This window comes from Nicotiana tomentosiformis, chromosome 5 (assembly GCF_000390325.3).
Source record: "Nicotiana tomentosiformis chromosome 5, ASM39032v3, whole genome shotgun sequence".
NCBI lineage: Eukaryota > Viridiplantae > Streptophyta > Magnoliopsida > Solanales > Solanaceae > Nicotiana > Nicotiana tomentosiformis.
The window spans coordinates 70,368,130-70,390,116 of NC_090816.1; the positions used below are offsets into that span (position 1 = coordinate 70,368,130).

The 21,987-nt window shown below is 40.0% G+C and overlaps 1 protein-coding gene across 1 annotated transcript; it reads right to left on the reverse strand.

Annotated features, from left to right (window-relative positions):
* Positions 1-1,483: 1,483 nt before the first annotated feature.
* On the reverse strand, positions 1,484-19,279 carry LOC138892545 (uncharacterized). The gene is made up of 6 exons (XM_070176276.1): positions 18,849-19,279; positions 18,440-18,704; positions 17,538-17,644; positions 3,242-3,460; positions 2,894-3,059; positions 1,484-1,975 (listed from the first exon to the last, which is right to left on the reverse strand). Exons 1-6 carry the CDS (start codon positions 19,277-19,279, stop codon positions 1,484-1,486), a joined length of 1,680 nt encoding a protein of 559 aa, XP_070032377.1.
* Positions 19,280-21,987: the final 2,708 nt, after the last annotated feature.

A 21,987-nucleotide genomic window follows, 5' to 3' on the forward strand; every position in this document is an offset into this window, starting at 1 on the left:
ATTGATTCCAAATGATAAAGCAAAGATCTTTGACCGAAATCAAAAAGTCAACCCAAACAGTCAACCCCGAGCCCGCACCTCAGAACCCGACAAAATCAAGAAATTCCGAACACCCATTCGATTACGAGTCCAACCATACCAAAATCATCCAATTCCGACTTCAAATCTCTAGTTTCCATTTTTGAAAAGTTTCTACAAAATCCTAAATTTTCAACTCCAATTCACCAAATAAATGATAAAAACGAGGATGGAATCATGATAAATGAACAAATCCGAGTAAAAAACACTTACCCTGATCCAAGACATGAAAATCCCCTCCAAAATCTCCAAAAACCAAGCTCTACAACTCAAAATATGATATATTAACTCTAACCCTCGAAATGGCTTTTTAATATTCTGCCCATGTGCTTACCTTTCACGAACGGGGAAGAAGCCTCGCATTCGCGATGCAAGACTTGGCCTTCAACAAAAATTCTCCTTCGCGATCACCACGTACCAGTCGTGAACGCGATGACCACCTAGACAATGCCTACGCGAACGCGAGACCTCCCTCGCGAATGTGAAGGCTTAAGCCCCACTGCCCCTCACTCGATCTCCCTTCTACACGATCGCGACCGCCCTCTTGCATTCGTGAAGGACACTGACCTTCAAATCTTCATGAACGCATTCCCTTCCTCACAAACGCGAAGAAGCACACACCATACACCATATAAGCTATGCAAACATGAAGAGAATGGTTTGGAACTCGTCTGTAACATAACCGAGGTCCCCGGGACCTCAACCAATAATACCAACAAGTCCTAAAACACAACAAAGCCTCAAATCACATCAAACGACATCAAAACCATGAATCACACCCCATTTCATGCCTAATGAACTAATGAACTTCCAAATTCTAAAACTAATGCCGAATCATATCAAACAAATTCCGAATGACCTCAAATTTTGCATATAAGTCATAAATGACACAAAGGTCCTACCCCAACTCCCGGAACGAAAATCTGAACCCGATATCAACAAAGTCAACTCTCGGTCAAACCTCTCAACCTTTCAAACATTCAACATCCAAACTTTTGCCATAAATCATCAAATCAACCTATGAACCTCCAAATCTAAATACGGACATATGCCTAAGTCCAATGTCAACATACGAAGCTATCAGAAACATCAAAATTCTATTTCGGAGTCATTTACACCGAAGTCAAACTCTGGTCAACTCTTCTAACTTAAGCTTCCAACCTTGGGACTAAGTGTCCCAATTCACTCTGAAACATCCCCGAAACAAAATTTACCACCCTGGCAAGTCACATAACCACAAATGAACATAGAATAAGTAGTAAAATAGGAAACAGGGCTACAATGCACAAAATAACCGGCCGGGTCATTATATTCTCCCCCACTTAAACCCTCGAACGGGTCTAGAATCATACCTAGAGTCTCAAATTATTGTGGATAACTACTCTGCTTCTCCCACTTGGTGTCCTCAACCGGCTGACCTCTCCCAAGTAGCCTCCTCGACCGGCTGACCTCTCCATTGAACATTCATTGATGCAATATTCTTTGATCTCAACTTTTGAACCTGCCGATCTAAAATGGCCACCGACTCCACATCATAAGTCAAATTCCCATCTAACTGAACCGTGCTAAAATACAAAACATGTGACAGATCACCATAATACTTCAGGAGCATAGAAACATGAAACATTGGGTGGACACCCGATAGACTAGGTGGCAATGCAAGATTGTAGGCCACCTCTCCAATCCTCTCAAGCACCTCAAAATGACTAATATGCCGAGGGCTCAACTTGCCCTTCTTTTCGAACCTCATCACACCCTTTATGGGAAAAACTTTGAGTAACACCTTCTCACCCACCATATATGCAACATCATGAACCTTTTTATCAGCATAACTCTTCTGCTTGGACTGTGCGGTATCAAGCCGATCCTGAATCAACTTGACTTTCTCCAAGGCAGCCTAAACCAAATCAGTACCAACCAACCGAGCCTCTCCCGGATCAAACCAACCAACTGGAGAACGACACTGCCTCCTATATAAGGCCTCATAAAGAGCCAGCAGAATACTCGATTGGTAGCTGTTACTGTAGGCAAACTCTGCAAGCGGTAGAAACTGATCCCAAGAACCCCTGAAATCCATAACACGGCACATACCATTTCCTCAAAGATCTACATGGTGTGCTCGAACTGCCCATTCGTATGGGGTGAAATGTTGTACTCAAGTCAACCCGTGTGCCCAACTCTCGCTACACTGATCTCCAAAACTGCAATGTGAACTATGTGCCCCGATCAGAAATGATGGAGAAGGGCATGCCGTGCAAACGGATGATCTCCCAAATTTAGATTTGAGCCAATCGCTCTACGAAAATAAAAAGTTGCCAACGGGATGAAGTGTGCGGACTTAGTCAATCAGTCCATAATCACCCAAACTACGTCAAATGTCTTCAAAGTCTATGGAGCCCAACAATAAAATTCATGGTAACACGCTCCCATTTCCACCGAGGAATCTCAAGTCTCTGAAGCAAACCACTCGGGCTCTAATGCTCGTACTTCACCTGTTGATTGTTCAAGCACCAAGCCGCATACTCTACTATATCTTTCTTCATTCTTCTCCACCAATAGTGCTGCCCCAAATCATGATACATCTTCACGTCACCTGGATGAATGGAATACTGCTAACTGTGGGCCTCCTCAAGAATCAACTCACGCAACCCGTCCACATTCGGCACACAAATCCGACCCTGCTTCCTTAACACCCTATCATTTCCAATAGAAACCTCCTTGGCATCATCGTAGTGCACTATGTCCTTAAGGACAAACAAATGGGGTCATCATACTAACGCGCTCTGATGCACTCATACAAAGAAGATCGATAAACCACATAAGCCAGATCCCGGCTAGGCTCCGAAACATCCAATCTCACAAACTGATTGGCCAACGCCTGAACATCCAATGTTAATGGTCTCTCACCAGCTGGAATATATGCAAGGCTACCCATACTCTCTGCTTTCCTAATCAAGGCATCAGCCACCACATTGGCTTTCCTAGGATGATACAGAATAATGATATCATAGTCTTCTAACAAATCTAACCACCTCTGCTGCCTCAAGTTTAGATCATTTTGCTCAAACAAGTGGTGTAGACTCTGATGGTCTGTGAATCCTCGCAATACACGCCGTAGAGATTATGCTTCCAAATCTTCAGTGCATGAACAATAGCTACCAACCCTAGATCATGAACGGTATAGTTCTTCTCAGGGGATTTCAATTGGCGTGAAGCATAAGCAATCACCCTACCATCCTGCATCAAGATACACTCAATACCAATCCGAGAAGCATCACAATAAACCGTATATGAACCCGCTTCTGAAGGCAAAACTAGAACTTGACTTGTTGTAAAGGCAGTCTTGAGCTTCTGAACACTCTCCTCACACTCATCTGACCACCTGAATAGAGCACCCTTCTAGGTCAATCTAGTCAAAGGTGAAGCAATGGAAGAGAAATATTCCACAAATCGGCAATAATATTCGGCCAAGCCAAGAAAACTACGAATCTCAGTAGCTGAAGACGGTTTGGGCCAATTCTGAACTGCCTCAATCTTCTTCGAATCCACATTGATCCCCTTACTTGACACTACGTGGTACAAGAACACCACAAAATCAAGCCAAAACTCACACTTGGAGATTTTAGCATGAAGCTTCTTCTTCCTCAACATCTGGAGTACAATCCCCAGATGCTACTCGTGATCCTCTTGGCTGCGTGAGTATACCAGTATATCATCAATGAATACTATGACGAACGAATCAAGATATGGCTGGAATACACTATTCATCAGGTGCATAAAGGTTGTTGCGGTGTTGGTCAACACAAAAGACATCATAAGAAACTCATAGTGACCATAGAGGGTCCTGAATGCCGTCTTCAGTATATCAGAATCCTGAATCTTCAGCCGATGATATCTAGTCCTCAAATCAATGTTGGACAACTCTCTAGCACCTTGAAGCTGGTCAAATAAGTCATCAATGCATGATATGTGTACTTGTTCTTGATTGTATCTTTGTTCAACTACCTTGTCACGCCCCGAACTCAAGGAGTGCGACTGGCGCTCAACCGAGTGAACCCGGTCAAGCAAGCCTGTTAGATACTTTCTACCCAAACTCACTTATGAATACAAAACAAATACATATTTTTGTTAATTATATGATAAGGAAACCATGTGTACAATACCAATTCATTACCATAAGTTATTTCATCTTAAAGTCTCCAATTACACACATTTTCATGGTCTAAAGTGGAACAAGTAATTCCAAAACAACATAACATGGTTTGACTTCCCCAACACCAATATACAACCCACACTTTATCTACAAAGCCTCTAATAGATACATAAAAGTACTATGATAATGCCGGCAACAAGGCCCCGGCTATACCTCAAATACAATACACAAGGAACAAAAGAAACATGACCATGAAATGAAGTGGGGCTCACCAAGTCAGCTGGGAAGAAGGGGGAACCGCTATCACTGATCAATGTCTCCTACTGTGGAATCACCTGCATCCATTGAAGATGTAGTGCTCCCGGTAAAATGGATGTTAGTACATATGGAATAGTACTAGTATGAATGACAAAACACCCTCTCAATAGAAAGATAAATAATACAAGGAATAACAATCATAATATCAGTGGAAGCCACAAAACAATATCAAACCTCAAATTAGAATCAAGACAGTATTCAAATTAATTTTCATATCGTAAGTTGGGAGATTTTTAATACCAGATGTTACACCCCATGTTCTCGTACCTGGAAGTATGCCTTAAGTAAATTGATATAAGCTCGGAAATGAGATGTTACATCCCGCATTTTCGTACGTTAAAGTTTCGTCGTAAGTTAATCGACGTAAGTTCGGGAATGAGATTATTTGGAGATTATAAGCATTACGCTACTTCAAACAAGTGATGAGTAAATTCGTGAAGGTGAGAGGGTAAGCAAATCGAAGAAAATGAATTTCATCAAAGTTTGACATTTTGGGATAAAATACAGTCTGAGCTATAATACCCAGTATTTATGGATTAGTGCCATACAAGGTACCACATGACCATGATAATAAGACATATAAAGTGTGTTAAAAGTGAGTAGTATTTTAAGTAATTTGAGCTAACTCCTAATTATGTGGATAATTGGATAATTATAAATTTTTAGTGGGAGATTAATTAAGTAATTAAGATTATGGATAAAGCTTAAGGTGTCCCAAAACGTGGCAGCAAATTAGGTGGGAATTAAAACTCAAATGAGTGAGCCTTACACTATAAAGCTAGGTGGCACAATTAATGAGATTGGTGGCCAAGTCATCACCCACTTTGATAAAAATAATTAAGGAAGATGTATAAGCTTGCTAAGATTATGGATGGAATTCACAAAGCATAATCTCAACGTGATGGCTTCAGCAAATATCATACAAAGTTATGATTAAATTCACAAAGAGATCATATGGAATTTGCTACAAAAATTCATACAAGACTACTTAGCAACGTGAGAATTTGTAATTCTAAGAGAGCACGATGCAATCTTTCTCAAGAATATCATACGGATTTTCCCATACTTTGATCTGCAGTTATGTTTTCTTGGAAAAAGATGTGTGTTAGAGGGATTATCAAGCGAATCGGCTCAGGTATATTAAGGCTAAGCTCTTTATTCATTTTGGCATGATCTCATAATTACATGTGTTTGATAACGAGGCATAAAGAGAAGTTCATACTCCCGAATTTATACACACTATCCTAGTCTCATAAGTTACAGTATTCTCCCATATCGGGACTTTATATTCAATTGAGTATTGTCTTCTTTCGGTCAAGAGAGCAGAGGGTCTATATATATATATATATATATATATATATATATATACAGTATTACAGTATTTTCACCACCATCGAGCTATAATCGGTGGGCAGGCCCCTATTGGGCAACCTCTGATCAAATGGTAAGTTATATATCGAGCCTACTGCGGTCGAGCGCCTATGAGCGAGCCCAGCATGGCCGAGATATAGAGCCTAGTATGGCTAAGCACCTATGAGCGTGCCTACTGTGGCAGAGCAGTTATATATACCGAGCCTTATAGGGCCTGACAGCTATTTTACTTACTATATTGAGAGAGTTGAGTTAGTATCAGCAAGTAAGCATATCTTCAAATTATCTTTGACTCCCAGTTACTTTCAGTTATTATTTTATCAGTTCAGTTTTAGCTTTCAATTATTCTATTGCCTTACATACTCAGTACATTATTTCATACTAACGTCCCTTTTCTATGGACGCTGCATTTCATGCGTACAGGTTCAGACAGACAGACGGGTAGACCTCATATGTAGGTGTTGTCTAGGTCTAGAGTTTTATGTACATCTTTTATATATATATATATATATATATATATATATATATATATATATATATATATATATATATATATATGTGTGTGTGTTATGGGTAGGTCGGGGCTCTATTCCAATCACAGTACATCTATCAGTAGTGGCTTGTAGACATATCCTATCATTTAGCACAGTATGTTGGGCTTGTAGGCCTTGTATTTATATTTTGTGGCTTGTCAACTGAAGTAATTATGACCGCCTTGACGGCCCAGCTTTATGTTGATGTTTAGTCAGCGTTCGCAAATTGTCTTGCAATGTGGCCCATGGCCAAGGTATGACATTATATGTTCAGAGTCCCTTAGTCGCAAGTTGTTATGCAAGGATAGGTGAGGCACCGGGTGCCGGTCTCACGCACCCCCCCCCAAGGCTCGGGACGTGACAAAAGTGGTATCAGAGCAGTTCTGTCCTAGGGAGTCTACAAGTCGTGTCTAGTAGAGTCTTGTTTATGGGTGTGCAGTGCACCACACTTATAAGCAGGAGGCTACAGGGTATTTAGGATTGTCACTCTTTCTTCTTACTCTAGATCGTGTGGTAGAGCTCACTTATAAGAATTCAAACTCATAGCTTCTATTTCATTCGTAACAAGACGATACCTACAGTTGGTAAGAGATTGAATGTGGCTATGGAAGAGTTGAGTCAGAGGAACTCAATTTTTCATGATGTTTATGATGAGTAAATGTAAGGTCTTCAGTAGATCATGTGTGTACTAAGACGTGTGAGCCTCTTGATAAGGAGCCTTAAGGCAAGAATATCTATCCACCCATATGGTGAAAGGCAATGAGAGATTCAGAAGAGAGATACAAGTTTCAACAAGTAAAAGAAGCAAGATGAAGAAGGGTACGAGGAGCCCAGTTAATGAAGATTATCAGTATTTACAATTCAGGCATAGGAATGTAAGCCTTTTGAGTTAGTAGGGAGAGAATGTTAGGCAACCCGAAGAGCCCGTGGAGTGAGCAAGGGGAGCTAGAAGCAAAAAAATGTCTTGTCGAAGTTTTCGGAATAAAGTGATTGACAGAAATGTTAGCAAGAAATAAGAGGAGAGTTAATGGAGCATTATGAGTAAGACGTGATACATGGATGACAACGGTAGATCAAAAAATGACAGTATTACAGAGTCTATGGTCAAGGGAAGGAAAAGACGAGAAGTGACAGGCCTTAAGACAACTAAAGAGTATAGGCCATAAAGTCATATCCTCATTTCAAGAAATAAGTTCGTGACTCAAACGCGACTACCAGAAGGAAAAGTTAGACCTCAGAATAATAAAAATCAGTATGGGCTGGTGAACAAGATAAACTAAACATGAATTAGGGGCTAAGTGATTTGATAGTGGTCGACATCATGAGAATTTCAGATTTTGTTCCGGCGATAACAGAATGGACAACATAAGAAGATTCATGAGAAATTCAGAGAATTTATGAAAATGCTTCCCTAAAGCAAGCAATGCAAGCAAAGTTAAGCTTAAGAGACTATATGTGCCAGTTATAGTAATTGTCACCCTCGCGAGTAAGGAATTTCGTTATCCTTAGTATAGAAGGATTACCGCAAGGCGAGTAAGGGTCATCGATGATATGAAAAGACGCCAAAAATAAAGAGGTAAAACATCTATAGGTATATTGTCGTAGCTCCAACTCTTAGTACTCCCCAAAAAGGGGGAATATGGAGTAACGTGTTATTAAGTCAGAATTAAGTAGTTCTAGTAACTATGGAATGGTAAAGAAGGAATGCGATAAAAATGAGAAAGGGATAAAATTGCACCTATTTAAAGCCTACAGATATGCTATAATTCCAGAACAATATGCAAACACGACGTCAAGGAGAGGAAGTAAGGGTTCCTGCCCGAGATGTTATTGATAAATAACGAGCCAGTAGGAGACGTAAGTTAAGACAAAGGAAATAATCCAAAAAAGATTACGCGGAATATTGATATAAGAATGGGCCAACGAATAGTTAATAGTTGATTCAGGAAGAGCCTAGTTATGGCTAGACAAGAGAATACAGACAAATCAATAGATCGTGCAAGATAAACATAGTGAACCCCAACGTGGGGTATTCAGTCTCGCAGATATGACATTATAATACTTGAGGTATATTCAAATAAGAGTTGGGAAAGTTATATGTACCGTATGAGTGTTACGGAAATAAAAGAGGATGCCACTGGGAAGACAGTCAAAATATTAGTTCAGAAACAACCCTACAAGCATAGGGGCGTGGAGGTAGGTAACTACGAATAATTATAGGCAAGGAAGGACATCAAAAATTCCGTCGGATATAATATAATAAGCTCGCAGCTTTACAAGAGTTAGAAGGTCCTCCCTAAGTACTACAATGAAAGACTAGATGAAGAAATAAGGAAGAAGGCTTCAACCTAAACATGGTAACTTGAAGGAGAAATGGTCATGTAAAAACAGTCTCACAACAACATTGTACGCACTCCATGAGAAAGTGGCACCTACTGTGGCTACTGAACGGGAAGGAAAATCAAAATTAATATCCGAGATCGTATGAAGTTGCACAAAAACTTCGGCATGTGTGGGAACTAAGATAAGCTATGTATGCACGCAACAAGGGTACAGAAAGACCAGGATAAGTAATTACTTACAAAGTTGAGAAGAAATGAAAGGAATTATTCGATCAATGATCCAGAGTAGTTACGTTATGAATGCACTTAAGATTTTGGAATATTATCCATGCAGCATATATACTGACATTCATACAGCCGTAGAAGACTCTGGTATAAGTTAAAAGAAAGAATTGAGCCCAGGGCATAGAAAAAGGATTGAATTGTTAGAAGATTGTATCATAGATATTCCATAGCGGCCATGAAAGGCTAAAGTAATAACTAATACCAGGAGCCGCAGATCGGAAGATAGCTTAAGCCTTCATGAAGGCTGATCAGAAGGAAGAGGAAACTAAAGAGTTACATCAACCAAATAAATCAGGAGTCTGATTATTGGACCCAAAATTTTTTAGAAATCGTGATTAAGAACATTGCAGAATCACTCTTAATATAAGAGGTACAAGAGAGATAGTACAGTAGCCATATTCTATAACGGCTCTACGATAAAGTTAGTTGGAAAAGTACCAGCCTGATAAGAAGTCAATATGAAGCTCTCACCGGATCGTGTATGCACCAAAGGTACAAGTGTTATAATAAGAGCTTCAAGTTGTGGATGTGAATTATACCTATGTGGAGGGTAGGTCATGAAAAAGATAGAAGATATGATGTGAGATTTTAAGGTAAAGATAAACAGCATGTGAAATACTCAAATGCAGAAAGTTGTGAACAGTTCATACTTCAGATAGAAGGCTAGAAGCGTAGAGATTCTGTATCCAGGAATGATAGCAGCGTCGTTAGTGGCATATCTTCCAGCCTATGGTTTTTAGGTACCAAGAGATCTATCCAAGAGAGTAAAGAAGAGTTAGAGACGATGTGATGTCTCGCTTGATGTTCCAAAATAACATTAGGAAATCTATGGTACAAGTAAGATGAAGGGAGGTTGCGAGTAGTATAAATAGATATATATAGGTCACAAGTTAAAGTATAGTAGAGCGACAAGGTATTATGATAGGAGTAAAGATAAGAAAGGGCGAGTGAGAAGGTGATGAGAAATGGATAAGTCCTCAGGATTAAGCCCATGAAAACAAGAGAGCTAATGGTTTCTCTAAGTTATAGAAAGCTCAGCATAGCCTGAACGAACTTAAAGAAGCCTAAGACTAATAGCATTTGGGAGAGATGAAATGCTGCCCTGGTAGTAAAATGAGGGTGTAATTGTGATAGATAAAGGATGACATTTGGTCCTTCGATTGAGTAACGATTTGAAAAAAAAAAAGAAAAAAAGAAAGGATTCATGAATTGTACGGAATTTAAATACCCATGTAAGGTAAATCACATTGGGATGCTATGAAACACGGTTATGGAAACCTGGTATCGCCCCCAGGTGGATCAGTCTAATCATTTCAGACGTTTCCCGACGAGACGTCAGCCCTAGTGATTACGTAAAAAGTTTCAAGTTATCAGTGGTAAATTGTAAATCAATATTGAGGTGAATCAACAATGGATGGATAAAAGTTACAAAGTATGAGATGAGATTAGGCCATCAGTCTTAAGGATAAGCAACGAGAGTAACCTATAGTTTGGTAGCACACCTCAGTAACGATAAATCAAAGTAAGAGTTATGGTATAGTATGCCCTACCTAGTTGTAGTAAAGTCATACGGATGGATAAACAGATCTATGAAATAAGGTATAGCAATATTCGTAAGTTCGACAACGTACCTAGCGAAGAACTTAAGAATACCTATAGATGCCCAGAGGGACATTTTATCAAGCTCTGTATATGTTAAAGTGAGGCCTAGAGATTAGCTAGAAGCTGGAGCAAAAAGGAGAGAAGAGTTGCATAGGCGCACGTATAAGGTCAGTGTCGTACAGACTGCATGATAGAAGGTAGCAACAGTTACGAGATTGAAAGGATTCTGACTACAAGTCGTGGTGTGAAAAAGAGGCCTAAAGGGGAGAATGCCCTGGCCTTTAGAATTATTCACAGAACAGTTGCCTAGATGGCAAGTAGAGTACTAAAGTATTCAGAAGACATAAGTTATTAAAATGATAAGTGTATCAGTTAACATTTGAGGACGAATGTTCCAAAAGGGGGAATGATGTTACACCCCATGTTCTCGTACGTGGAAGTACACCATAAGTAAATTGATATAAACTCGAAAATGAGATGTTACATCTCGCATTTTTGTACGTTAAAGTTTCGTCGTAAGTTAATCGACGTAAATTCGGGAATGATATTATTTGGAGATTATAAGCATTACGCTACTTCAAACAAGTAATGAGTAAATTCGTGAAGGTGGGAGGGCAAGCAAATCGAAGAAAATGAAATTCGTGGAAGTTTGACATTTTGGGATAAAATACGGTCCGAGCTATAATACCCGATATTTATGGACTAGTGTCATACAAGGTACCACATGACCATGATAGTAAGACATATAAAGTGTGTTAAAAGTGAGTAGTATTTTAAGTAATTTGAGATAACTCTTAATTATGTGGATAATTAGGTAATAATGAATTTTTAGTGGGAGATTAATTAAGTAATTAAGATTATGGATAAAGCTTAAGGTGTCCCAAAACGTGGCTGCAAATTAGGTGGGAATTAAAACTCAAATGAGTGACTCTTACACTATAAAGCTAGGTGGCACAATTGATGAGATTGGTGGCCAAGTCATCACCCACTTTGATAAAAACAATTAAGGAAGATCTATAAGCTTGCTAAGCTTATGGATGGAATTCACAAAGCCATAATCTCAATGTGATGGCTTCAGCAAATATAATACAAGGTTATGATTAAATTCAAAAAGAGATCATATGGAATTTGATACAAAAATTCATACAATACTACTTAGCAACGTGAGAATTTGCGATTCAATGAGAGCACGGTGCAATCTTTCTCAAGAATATCATACGGATTTTACCCTACTTCGATCCGCCGTTATGTGTTCTTCGCAAAAGACGTGTGTTAGAGGTATTGTCAAGAGAATCGGCTCAGGTATGTTAAGGCTAAGCCCTTCTTTCATTTTGGCATGATCTCGTAATTACATGTGTTTGATAACGAGGCATAAAGAGAAGTTCATACTCCCGAATTTGTATACACTATCCTAGTCTCATAAGTTACAGTATTCTCCCGTATTGGGACTTTATATTCAATTGAGTATTGTCTTCTTCCGGTCAAGAGAGAAGGGGGTCTATATATATATACAGTATTACAGTATTTTCACCACCATCAAGCTATAACCGGTGGGCAGGCCCCTATTGGGCAATCTTTGATTAGATGGTCAGTTATATACCGAGCCTACTGTGGTCGAGTGCCTATGAGCGAGCCCAGTATGGCCAAGCTACAGAGCCTAGTATGGCCGAGCGCCTATGAGCAAGCCTACTAGGGCAGAGCAGTTATATATACCGATCCTTATAGGGTCGAACAACTATTTTACTTACTATATTGAGAGAGCTGAGTCAGTACCAACAGGTAAGCGTATCTTCAGATTATCTTTGACTCCCAGTTACTTTCAGTTATTATTTTATCAGTTCAGTTCAGCTTTCAGTTATTCTGCTGCCTTACATACTCAGTACATTATTTTGTATTGACGTCCCTTTTCTGCGGATGCTGCATTTCATGCGTGCAGGTTCAAACAGACAGACGGGTAGACCTCCTAAGTAGGTGTTGTCCGAGTTCAGCTTTATCGGTAAGCTCCACGTCCTTCGGAGTTGCTGGATCTAGAGTTTTATGTACATCTTGTGTATATATGTATATATATGTTATGGGTAGGTCGGGGCTCTGTTCCGATCACAGTACATCCATCAGTAGTGGCTTGTAGACATATCCTGTCAGTTAGCGTAGTATGTTGGGCTTGTAGGCCTTGTATGTATATTTTGTGGGTTGTTAGCTGAAGTAGTTATGACGGCCTTGTCGGCCCAGCTTTATGTTGATGTTTAGTCAGTGTTCGCAAATTGTCTTGCAATGTGGCCCATGGCTAAGGTATGACATTATATGTTCAGAGTCCATTAGTCGCAAATTGGTACGCAAAGATAAGTGAGGCACCGGGTGCTGGTCTCGCCCCCAGGCTCGGGGCGTGACATATGCTACCGTTCACGATACCAATATTCACAATACCAATACTACCGTACTTTTAGCACGGAAACATATCACGACCCGATCGGCTATGCCATCTAATTCGGGACATCAACCACAATCACAATTTCAATTTACAATTTCTAGCACAATCACCACCATATATGCGGCATGGCGTCTGATCATGACCCGATCGGCTAGGCCGTCTCATTCAAGACATCATCATTTTTATACCAATCATCTCATTTCATACTTCTTTCACATCTTTCATTTCATTGGCACTAGTGGCCACAATTATAAAATTATTTTTGGCACGTTGGTCGTAATTAGTATTTCATCCTCACCTTTTTCACTTTCAAACATCATCATCATCATCCACAGCAAGGCATTTCAAATCAACATTTTTAGTACACATGTGAGCATTTAAGAGTCTTAGGCACATAGAGATTTTTCACAAGATTTGGCATAATAGCCTTCGTTTGGACTTGGCTTGAAGTCGAAACATTTTTAATACACAACTCATACTTTGAACACATTCTCAAATGATAACATAACATGATAAAAGCATTTGTTATACATATTGAACATATATCTTTCAACACAACTCATTCAGAATAGCCAATTTTTTATAGTGAACCACTTGGAACTTACATAAATTACATGAATACCATGGGATTCAATTCTAAGAGAGGAGTTTAGCCAACATACCTCGATTTGAGTTTTTTCTTAAATTACTGCAATGTACAGAAAATCCTAGCAATCCCAATCTCAACCTTCAAGCTCCGAAAATACTACAATGCTCCAATTGATTAAAATGTCCAAATATCACCCACAATTCAATACCTACCATTAGATATCCCAACTACATCAAAATAAATACTAAAAGATTCATAAATATCCATTTATGCTTCACAATTCGGCAACAAGCCTTCAACCATCCCAAATTATCCAATAGGCTCATCCATTAGCCTATTCAATTTAATTCTTATCATTTAATACTCATTTGGAGTCATTAATAATACTATGTTAATTATCCAACATCATCAAGTCACTATTCATTGCCTTCTCATACAAAACTCTAGGTTCAAGAACATCCATTTCAAGAACTAGTGTTATATCTTATCCAAATAGTGATTCCCAATTTAATTTGTTCATCAATTAAGTTATCAAGTCTATTGGAATTATTAGAAACTCAAGACATATATTTATATCAATTCATCACTATTCATCTTTTTCTTTACACAAAAATGGCATTCTCAAGACCCACCCTTAGGGTTCATACAATATCCCTTTATAACTTCAAATAAAACTCATAAACATAGTACCCATACTCCAATATGACATATATATGAAGCTCAAGTTAAGGGGTTACCTCTTGGTGGAAGAATCTCAATTTTCCTCTTTTTGGTGTTCTTGAAGATTCAACCCATTTCCTATGGATTTGATCCATAATAATGTTAGTGTTATCACTAAATGATGTTATATAATCATCCTTGTGCCAAAACAACTTACCTTGAAGTGTATCCATGGTGGAAGAGCTTCTCCTTCTCTCTAAAAATCCATTCCAAGACGAAGAAATAACACATTCTCTTTCTAAACCCACGTTTTCAGCTCCTTAAAATGACCCTTGAAGCTGCGTAGGCTACGCACAAAGGCTACGCGGGGTGGACTTACATTCCCCTTCAATTGGAAGTTGCTGGATTTGCCTACGCAATGGTGCGTAGGCTACGCTGCTATGGTGCGTAGGCTACGCAAGACTCGCGGTAGCTATTCTGTCGCCCATTAGTAAAAAGGTCATAACTTCTTGTAAGAATCTCCAAATGATGAACGGTTTAAAGAAATAGAAACTAGACACATAGACCTTTCATTTAAAAGGTCATAATCCATATGAAATTCATATCTTGAGAGTTATGCACGTTTGAAGTTAGGTCTAGTGCGAACTCACTTCAGACTTTACCCCATCGTATAATTTCCAACTTGACTTAGCCTTGGGGCTCTTCTTAGACCATAAACCATTCTTAATGTACCTCATACATATATTATCATGATCAATTGATATCATTCATTTTATTAGTCTTGTTCATACCCGAATTAATATAATTAATACCTGCCAATATTCTTAATGGTCTTAAAACACTTCGAAATTTTTCGGGGTGTTACATTCTCCTCCACTTAAGAACATTCATCCTCGAATTTTTTACAAGTCATTATTAGGCACATTATTATCCCCCTTTCACCTTAACCATCATCTTTAATCGTTCTTGACTTCATATAGATCTTAGATATTCTTCCAACATTTCAACTTCCTTAAGGCCCCAAAATTTGGCTAACTCCCAAAATATTCAGAAATTTCGGCAGAGTGTCCGCTGCAATTGGGCCTAACCACCTACCAGAGAATCACCAAAACCAGTCCTAACAATATATACATGAACCAACGATGCAACATAACATTAAAACAATGCCAACCGGGGCCTCACGAGCAGTATACTACAAAAAAGGAACACTTTTAACATCAGCTATACAATTGATACATAAATCATAGAAGGTGACTCTTAGCATTTTCATAGAACACAACTTTATAAATACATGACTATTCAAACAAATGAGGGTATTTCTTCTTCATTTCTTCCTCGGCCTCCCAAATGTCCTCTTCAACCTGCTGGTTTCGCCATAACACTTTCACAGAGGCAATTTCTTTATTTCTCAACTTTCGTACTTGCCGATCAATAATAGAAACTGAAATATCTTCATAAGTCAATTCTTCATTAACCTCAATAGTCTCAACCGGAACAATGAATGTCGGTTCTTTAACTACTTTCTTCAACATAGACACATGAACTACCGGGTGCACTAATGATATCTCAGGTGGAAGCTCAAGCTTGTGTGCCACCTCACCAATCCTTTGAATGATTCTGTACGGTCCGACATACCTCGGACTCAATTTCCCTTTCTTACCAAATCTCATTACACCCTTCATGGGGGAAACCTTCAAGAATACCCAATCATTTTCCTTGAACTCCAAATCCCTACGATGAACATCCAAATAGGACTTCTGATGACTATGAGCAGTCTTCAACTGCTCCTTAATGATTTTAACTTTTTCCATAGCCTGAAGCACGAGGTCTGACCCTAGCAACTCTGTTTTCCTAATTTTGAACCACCCAATGGAATATAAATCTCCTACTATATAAAGCCTCGAATAGTGCCATATGAATGCTAGCATGATAACTATTATTGTAGGCAAATTTTATGAGTGGGAAATGATCATCCCAGCTACCTTTGAAGTTAAGAACACAAGCGCACAACATATCCTCAAGCGTCTGAATAGTCCACTCTGCCTGTCCGTTAGTCTGGGGGTGAAAGGTTGTACTAAGATTCACATGAGTACCCAAACCTTGCTGAAATTTCTTCTAAAAATTAGTCGTGAACTGTGCCCCCCTGTGCCCCCCCGATCAGAAATGATGGAAACTAGAGTGCCATGCAGTCTGACAATTTCCTTGATATACAGCTTAGCATACTGTTCGTGAGTCGATCCACAATCACCCAAATCGAGTCAAACTTACGAGGAGTGCGAGGTAGTCCTACCACAAAGTCCATATTAATCATTTCCCACTTCCACATTGGAATTTCTATGTTATGTGCCAATGCACCGGCCTTTGGTGTTCGGCCTTCTCTTGCTGACTATTTGGATATCTTGCCACAATGTCCGCCACATTCCTCTTCATATCATTCCACCAATAGACTTCCTTAAGATCATGATACATTTTTGTAGAGCCCGGATGCACGGAATACCTAGAGGTGTGAGCCTCGGTCATGATTCTCTCCTGGAGACCATCTACATTTGGAACACATAAACGCCCTTGGTACCTTAGTGTACCATCACCCATGCCAAGAGAAAAGGTCATGGTCTTATGTTTGTGAATCCCCTCTTTCAATTGTGCTAACAATGGATCGTTGTACTGCTTCTCTTTAACTTCCACAACAAGTGATGATTCAGCCCTATTTTGCACAATCACCACTCCTTCACTAGAGTCCGCAAGATGAACTCCCAAACTAGCCAATCGGTGAACTTCCTTGGCCAATGGCCTTTGATATGCCTCCAAGTGTGCTAAACTACCCATAGATTTCCGGCTAAGAGCATCTGCCACAACATTAGCCTTTCCTGGATGATATAGAATATCAATGTCATAGTCCTTGAGTAACTCAAGCCATCTTCTCTGCCTTGGATTCAATTCCTTCTGCTTGAAAATATATTGAAGGCTCTTATGGTCCGTGAATATATCCACACGAACCCCATATAAATAATTACGCCAAATTTTCAATGCAAATACCACCGTCGCAAGTTCTAAATAATGTGTTGGATAGTTCTTTTCATGATTCTTGAGTTGCCTAGAAGCATAAGCTATCACCTTGCCATGTTGCATTAATACACACCCAAGTCTGATTCTCGAAGCATCACAATATACTACAAACCCATTTGTACCCTCTGGTAAGGTCAACACTGGTGCAGTAGTCAATCTCAATTTCAACTCCTGAAAGCTCCTTTCACAAGCATCTGACCATTGGAACTTAACCACTTTCTGCGTCAATTTAGTCAACGGATAGGCAAGAGTAGAGAACCTCTCCACAAACTTTCTGTAATACCCAACTAAGTCTAAGAAACTACGAATCTCTGTTGGAGTTGTAAGCCTCGACCAATTCTTCACAGCTGCAATTTTCTGAGGATCAACCTTAATTCCTTCACTAGAGACGACATGACCCAAGAATGTGACAGATTAAAGCCAAAATTCACACTTTGAAAACTTTGCATATAACTTGTGCTGATATAGGGTTTGTAGAACTACCCTGAGATGATCGGCATGGTCCTCTCGATTGCGTGAATATACAAGGATATCGTCAATAAACACTATCACAAAATAGTCGAGAAAAGTCTTAAAAACTCGAATTATAAGATCCATGAATGCCGCCGGGGCATTCGTTAGCCCCAAAAACATCACCAAAAATTCAAAGTGCCCATATCGGGTTCTAAAAGTTGTTTTCGGAACATCCTGCTCCCTGATCTTCAATTGGTGATACCTAGATCGTAAATCAATTTTGTAGAAGTACTTAGCACCCTGCAACTGATCAAATAAATCATTTATCCTTGGCAGTGGGTATTTATTCTTGATTGTGACCTTGTTGAGCTACCGATAGTCGATACACATTCGTAGTGACCCATCCTTCTTCCTTACAAAGAGAGCCGGTGCGCCCCAAGGCGATACACTCGGCCGGGTGAAACCCTTTTCTAACAAATCTCTCAATTGTTTCTTTAGATCCTTCAATTCTACCAGTGCCATTCTGTTGGGTGGAATAGATATAGGCTACGTGTCTGGCACCACATCAATCCCAAAATCAATCTCCATGTCTGCTGGTATACCAGGGAGCTCATTCGGAAAGACTCCCGAAACTTCATTCACAACAGGCACGGACTCAAGTGTAGGTGCCTCAACATCGATGTCCGTAACACTGACCAAATGGTAAATACACCCTTTGTTGATCATCTTCATGGCCTTAAGGTAAGAAATAAGCCTACCCTTTGGCACCACATCATCCCCCTTCCACTCAATAACTGGCTCATTTGGAAATTTGAACTTAACGGTCCTGGTTTGGCAATCAAGCTTGGAAAAACATGAATAAAGCCAGTCCATCCCCATTATTACATCAAAATTGACCATTCTCAATTCAATAATATCGGCCATGGTGTCCCGACCGCGCAATATGACAACACAATCCCTATAAACCCACGCGGCCAAAATAGACTCACCAACCAGAATAGATACAAAAAATGGCTCATGAAGCTGTTCCAGTTCTATCCCAAATTTCATACCAACATATGGAGTGACATATGACAAAGTGGAACCGGGATCAATAAGAGCATACACATCATGTGATTGGACAGTCAATATACTTGTGACAATGTTTGGAGAAGCTTCTGAATTCTGGCGACCCCTCATAGCATAGAAACGGTCGGATCCTCCTGAATTCTGTGTTCCACCCCTAGTTGCACCACGCCCTATGGTTGTTGGAGTGCCTCGAAGTGGAGGAGGTGCTGCGAATGTAGTAGCTGCAGAACTGGCTGGCTGTGCTATGCCCCTACCCGCACTCTGGCGGGACGAATGATAATCCCTCTGAATGTGGCCCCTCAATCCGCATCCGTAGTATACGGGTAAGTCCATATAACATATTCCTAAGTGCGTCTTTCCACACCTAGGGCATGGGGGCCTCCGCTGCTACCGAAATCTACCACCATGATGAGCCTGCTGATAGGAGCCCTTGTTGCCCTAACTGGGCCTGAAACGGCTCCACTACTGTTGTTGCTGAATGGGCCTTGATGGCGGTGCACTAGTTGAAGACTGAGCAATGGACTGAGATGACCCTGATGACCCTTCCCTGAACGTTGACCTGCCTCCACCAGAAGAACCACCAAAGTTGCCCACAGACCGGGCCTTATTGCTACCCTCTCGCTCCATCATCTTCCCATAGTTCATATTAGAATTCAAGGCAACTGTAGAGGCCTTATTAATTACCAAGGGACTAAGTCCATGCAAAAACTAGCGCACTCTATCCTCCATAGTGGGCAACATGTAAATAACATGCTTGGACAGGTTCACGAATCTCTTATGGTACTCCCACACACTCAGGCTACCTTGCCTCAGGCTCTCAAACTCAGCGGCATGGGCTACCTTAGTCTCGGCAGGCAAGAAATGATCAATAAAGGCATCGGCAAACACACCCCACCTCGCCGGAGGGCTCCCTTCTTCACGAGAATCCTCCTATAGTTCAAACCAAGAATATGCCACCTCTTTCAGGAGGTAGGAGGCCAATTCTACTGCCTCCATCTCAGTAGCACGCATAACTCGGAGAGTCTTGTGCATCTCATCAATGAAGTCCTGAGGGTCCTCCTCTGTGCTAGTACCCGTGAATACTGGAGGATCCAACTGGAGAAACCTATTCACCCTGGAACTAGGAGAATCCTCTGGCTGACTGGAATAAGTAGGTGCAACATTCGATCTCTGGGCTTGGGAAACCACTATCTGAGCCAACATCTGTATGGCTCCCCTAAGTCAACATCAGAAACACTAGAATCGAAAGCTGGAGCTGGAGGTGGAACTGGAATATCAGTTGGAGGGATCATTGCACCCTTAGTAGGTGTAGGGACAGGTGCAGTCTGATCAGTTATAGTAGAATCAGGCAGTATAGTAATTGGGGGAATATCCTCACCCCTTGGGTGCTCACCCGCATCATCAAATATAGGATCAACTGCCACTCCTGGGGCAACATTGGCTCTCTGGCTAGTTCTTGCCTTATTCTTAGGTGCCATGTATGGAAATTTAGACCAATGTACGAGTTAAAGGAGGAACAATCTTGCAATCAGCTCTATTGCATGATCAAGAACATGAAAGAAGGGTATCATTCCTAAATTGCCAAGTAGCCTCCCCATTATAGATGTGTTCGACAACACACCAATAAGAAGGACTCTACTAGACACGGCTCCGAGACATCCTACGACACTTTAAAACCTTAGTCTCTGATACCAAGTTTGTCACGTCCCGAACTCGGGGAGCGCGGCTAGCGCTCAACCGAGTGAACCCGGTCAAGCAAGTCTGTTATATACTTTCTACCCAAATTCACTTATGAATACAAAAAAAATACATATTTTCGTTAATTATATGATAAGGAGACCACGTGTACAATACCAATTCATTACCATAAGTTAGTTCGTTTTAAAGTCTCCAATTACACACATTTTCATGGTCTAAAGTGGAATAAGTAATTCCAACACAACATAACATGGTTTGACATCCACAGCACCAATATACAACCCACACTTTATATACAGAGTCTCTAATAGATACATAAAAGTACTATGATAATGCCGGCAACAAGGCCACGGCTATACCTCAAATACAATACACAAGGAACAAAAGATACATGACCCCGAAATGAAGTGGGGCTCACCAAGTCAGCTGGGAAGAGGGTGTACCGCTCTCACTGATCAATGTCTCTTGCTGTGGAACCACCTGCATCATTTGAAGATGCAACGCCCCCAACAAAAGGGATGTTAGTACATATGGAATAGTACTAGTATGAATGACAAAATACCCTCTCAATAGAATGATAAATAATACAAGGAATAACAATCATAATATCACTAGAAGCCATAAATAATATCAAACCTCAAATTAGGATCAAGACTGTGTTCAAATTAATTTCCATATCTTAAGTTGGGAGATCGTTAATACCAATATACCACCGTTCACTATACCAATATTCACAATACCAATACCACCGTACTTTTAGCACGGAGTCCGATCACGACCCAATCGACTAGGCCATCTCATTCTAGAGATCAACCACAATCACAATTTCAATTTATAATTTCTAGCACAATCAGCATCATGTGTGCGGCATGACGTCCGATCAAGACCCGATTGGCTAGGCCATCTCATTCGAGACATCATCCTTTTTATACCAATCATCTCATTTCATAATTCTTTCACATCTTTTCATTTTATTGGCACTAGTGGCCATAATTATAAAAAAAAATTTAGCACGTCGGGCGTATTTAGTATTTCATGCTCACCTTTTTCACCTTCAAACATCATCATCATCATCCACAACAAGGCATTTCAAATCGACATTCTTAGTACACATGTGAGCACTTAAGAGTCTTAGGCACATAGAGATTTTTCACAAGATTTGGCATAATAGCCTTCGTTTCTACTTGGCTTGAAGTCAAAACATTTATTTTGCACAACTCATACTTTGAACACATTCTCAAATGATAACATAACATGATAAAATCATTTGGTATACATATTGAACATATATATTTCAACACAACTCATTCGGAATAGCCAATTTTTTTATAGTGAGCAACTTG

What these genes read in the sequence shown, in the direction of transcription:
- LOC138892545 (XM_070176276.1), bottom strand. Translation starts at nt 19,279, where the DNA reads ATGGACTTACCCGTATACTACGGATGCGGATTGAGGGGCCACATTCAG. An exon ending in TTGATTTTGGGATTGATGTG is followed by an intron (nt 17,645 to 18,439) that starts GTGCCAGACACG and finishes AAATTGACGCAG; the next exon opens with AAAGTGGTTAAGTTCCAATG. An exon ending in TATACCGTTCATGATCTAGG is followed by an intron (nt 3,060 to 3,241) that starts GTTGGTAGCTAT and finishes GTATCATCCTAG; the next exon opens with GAAAGCCAATGTGGTGGCTG.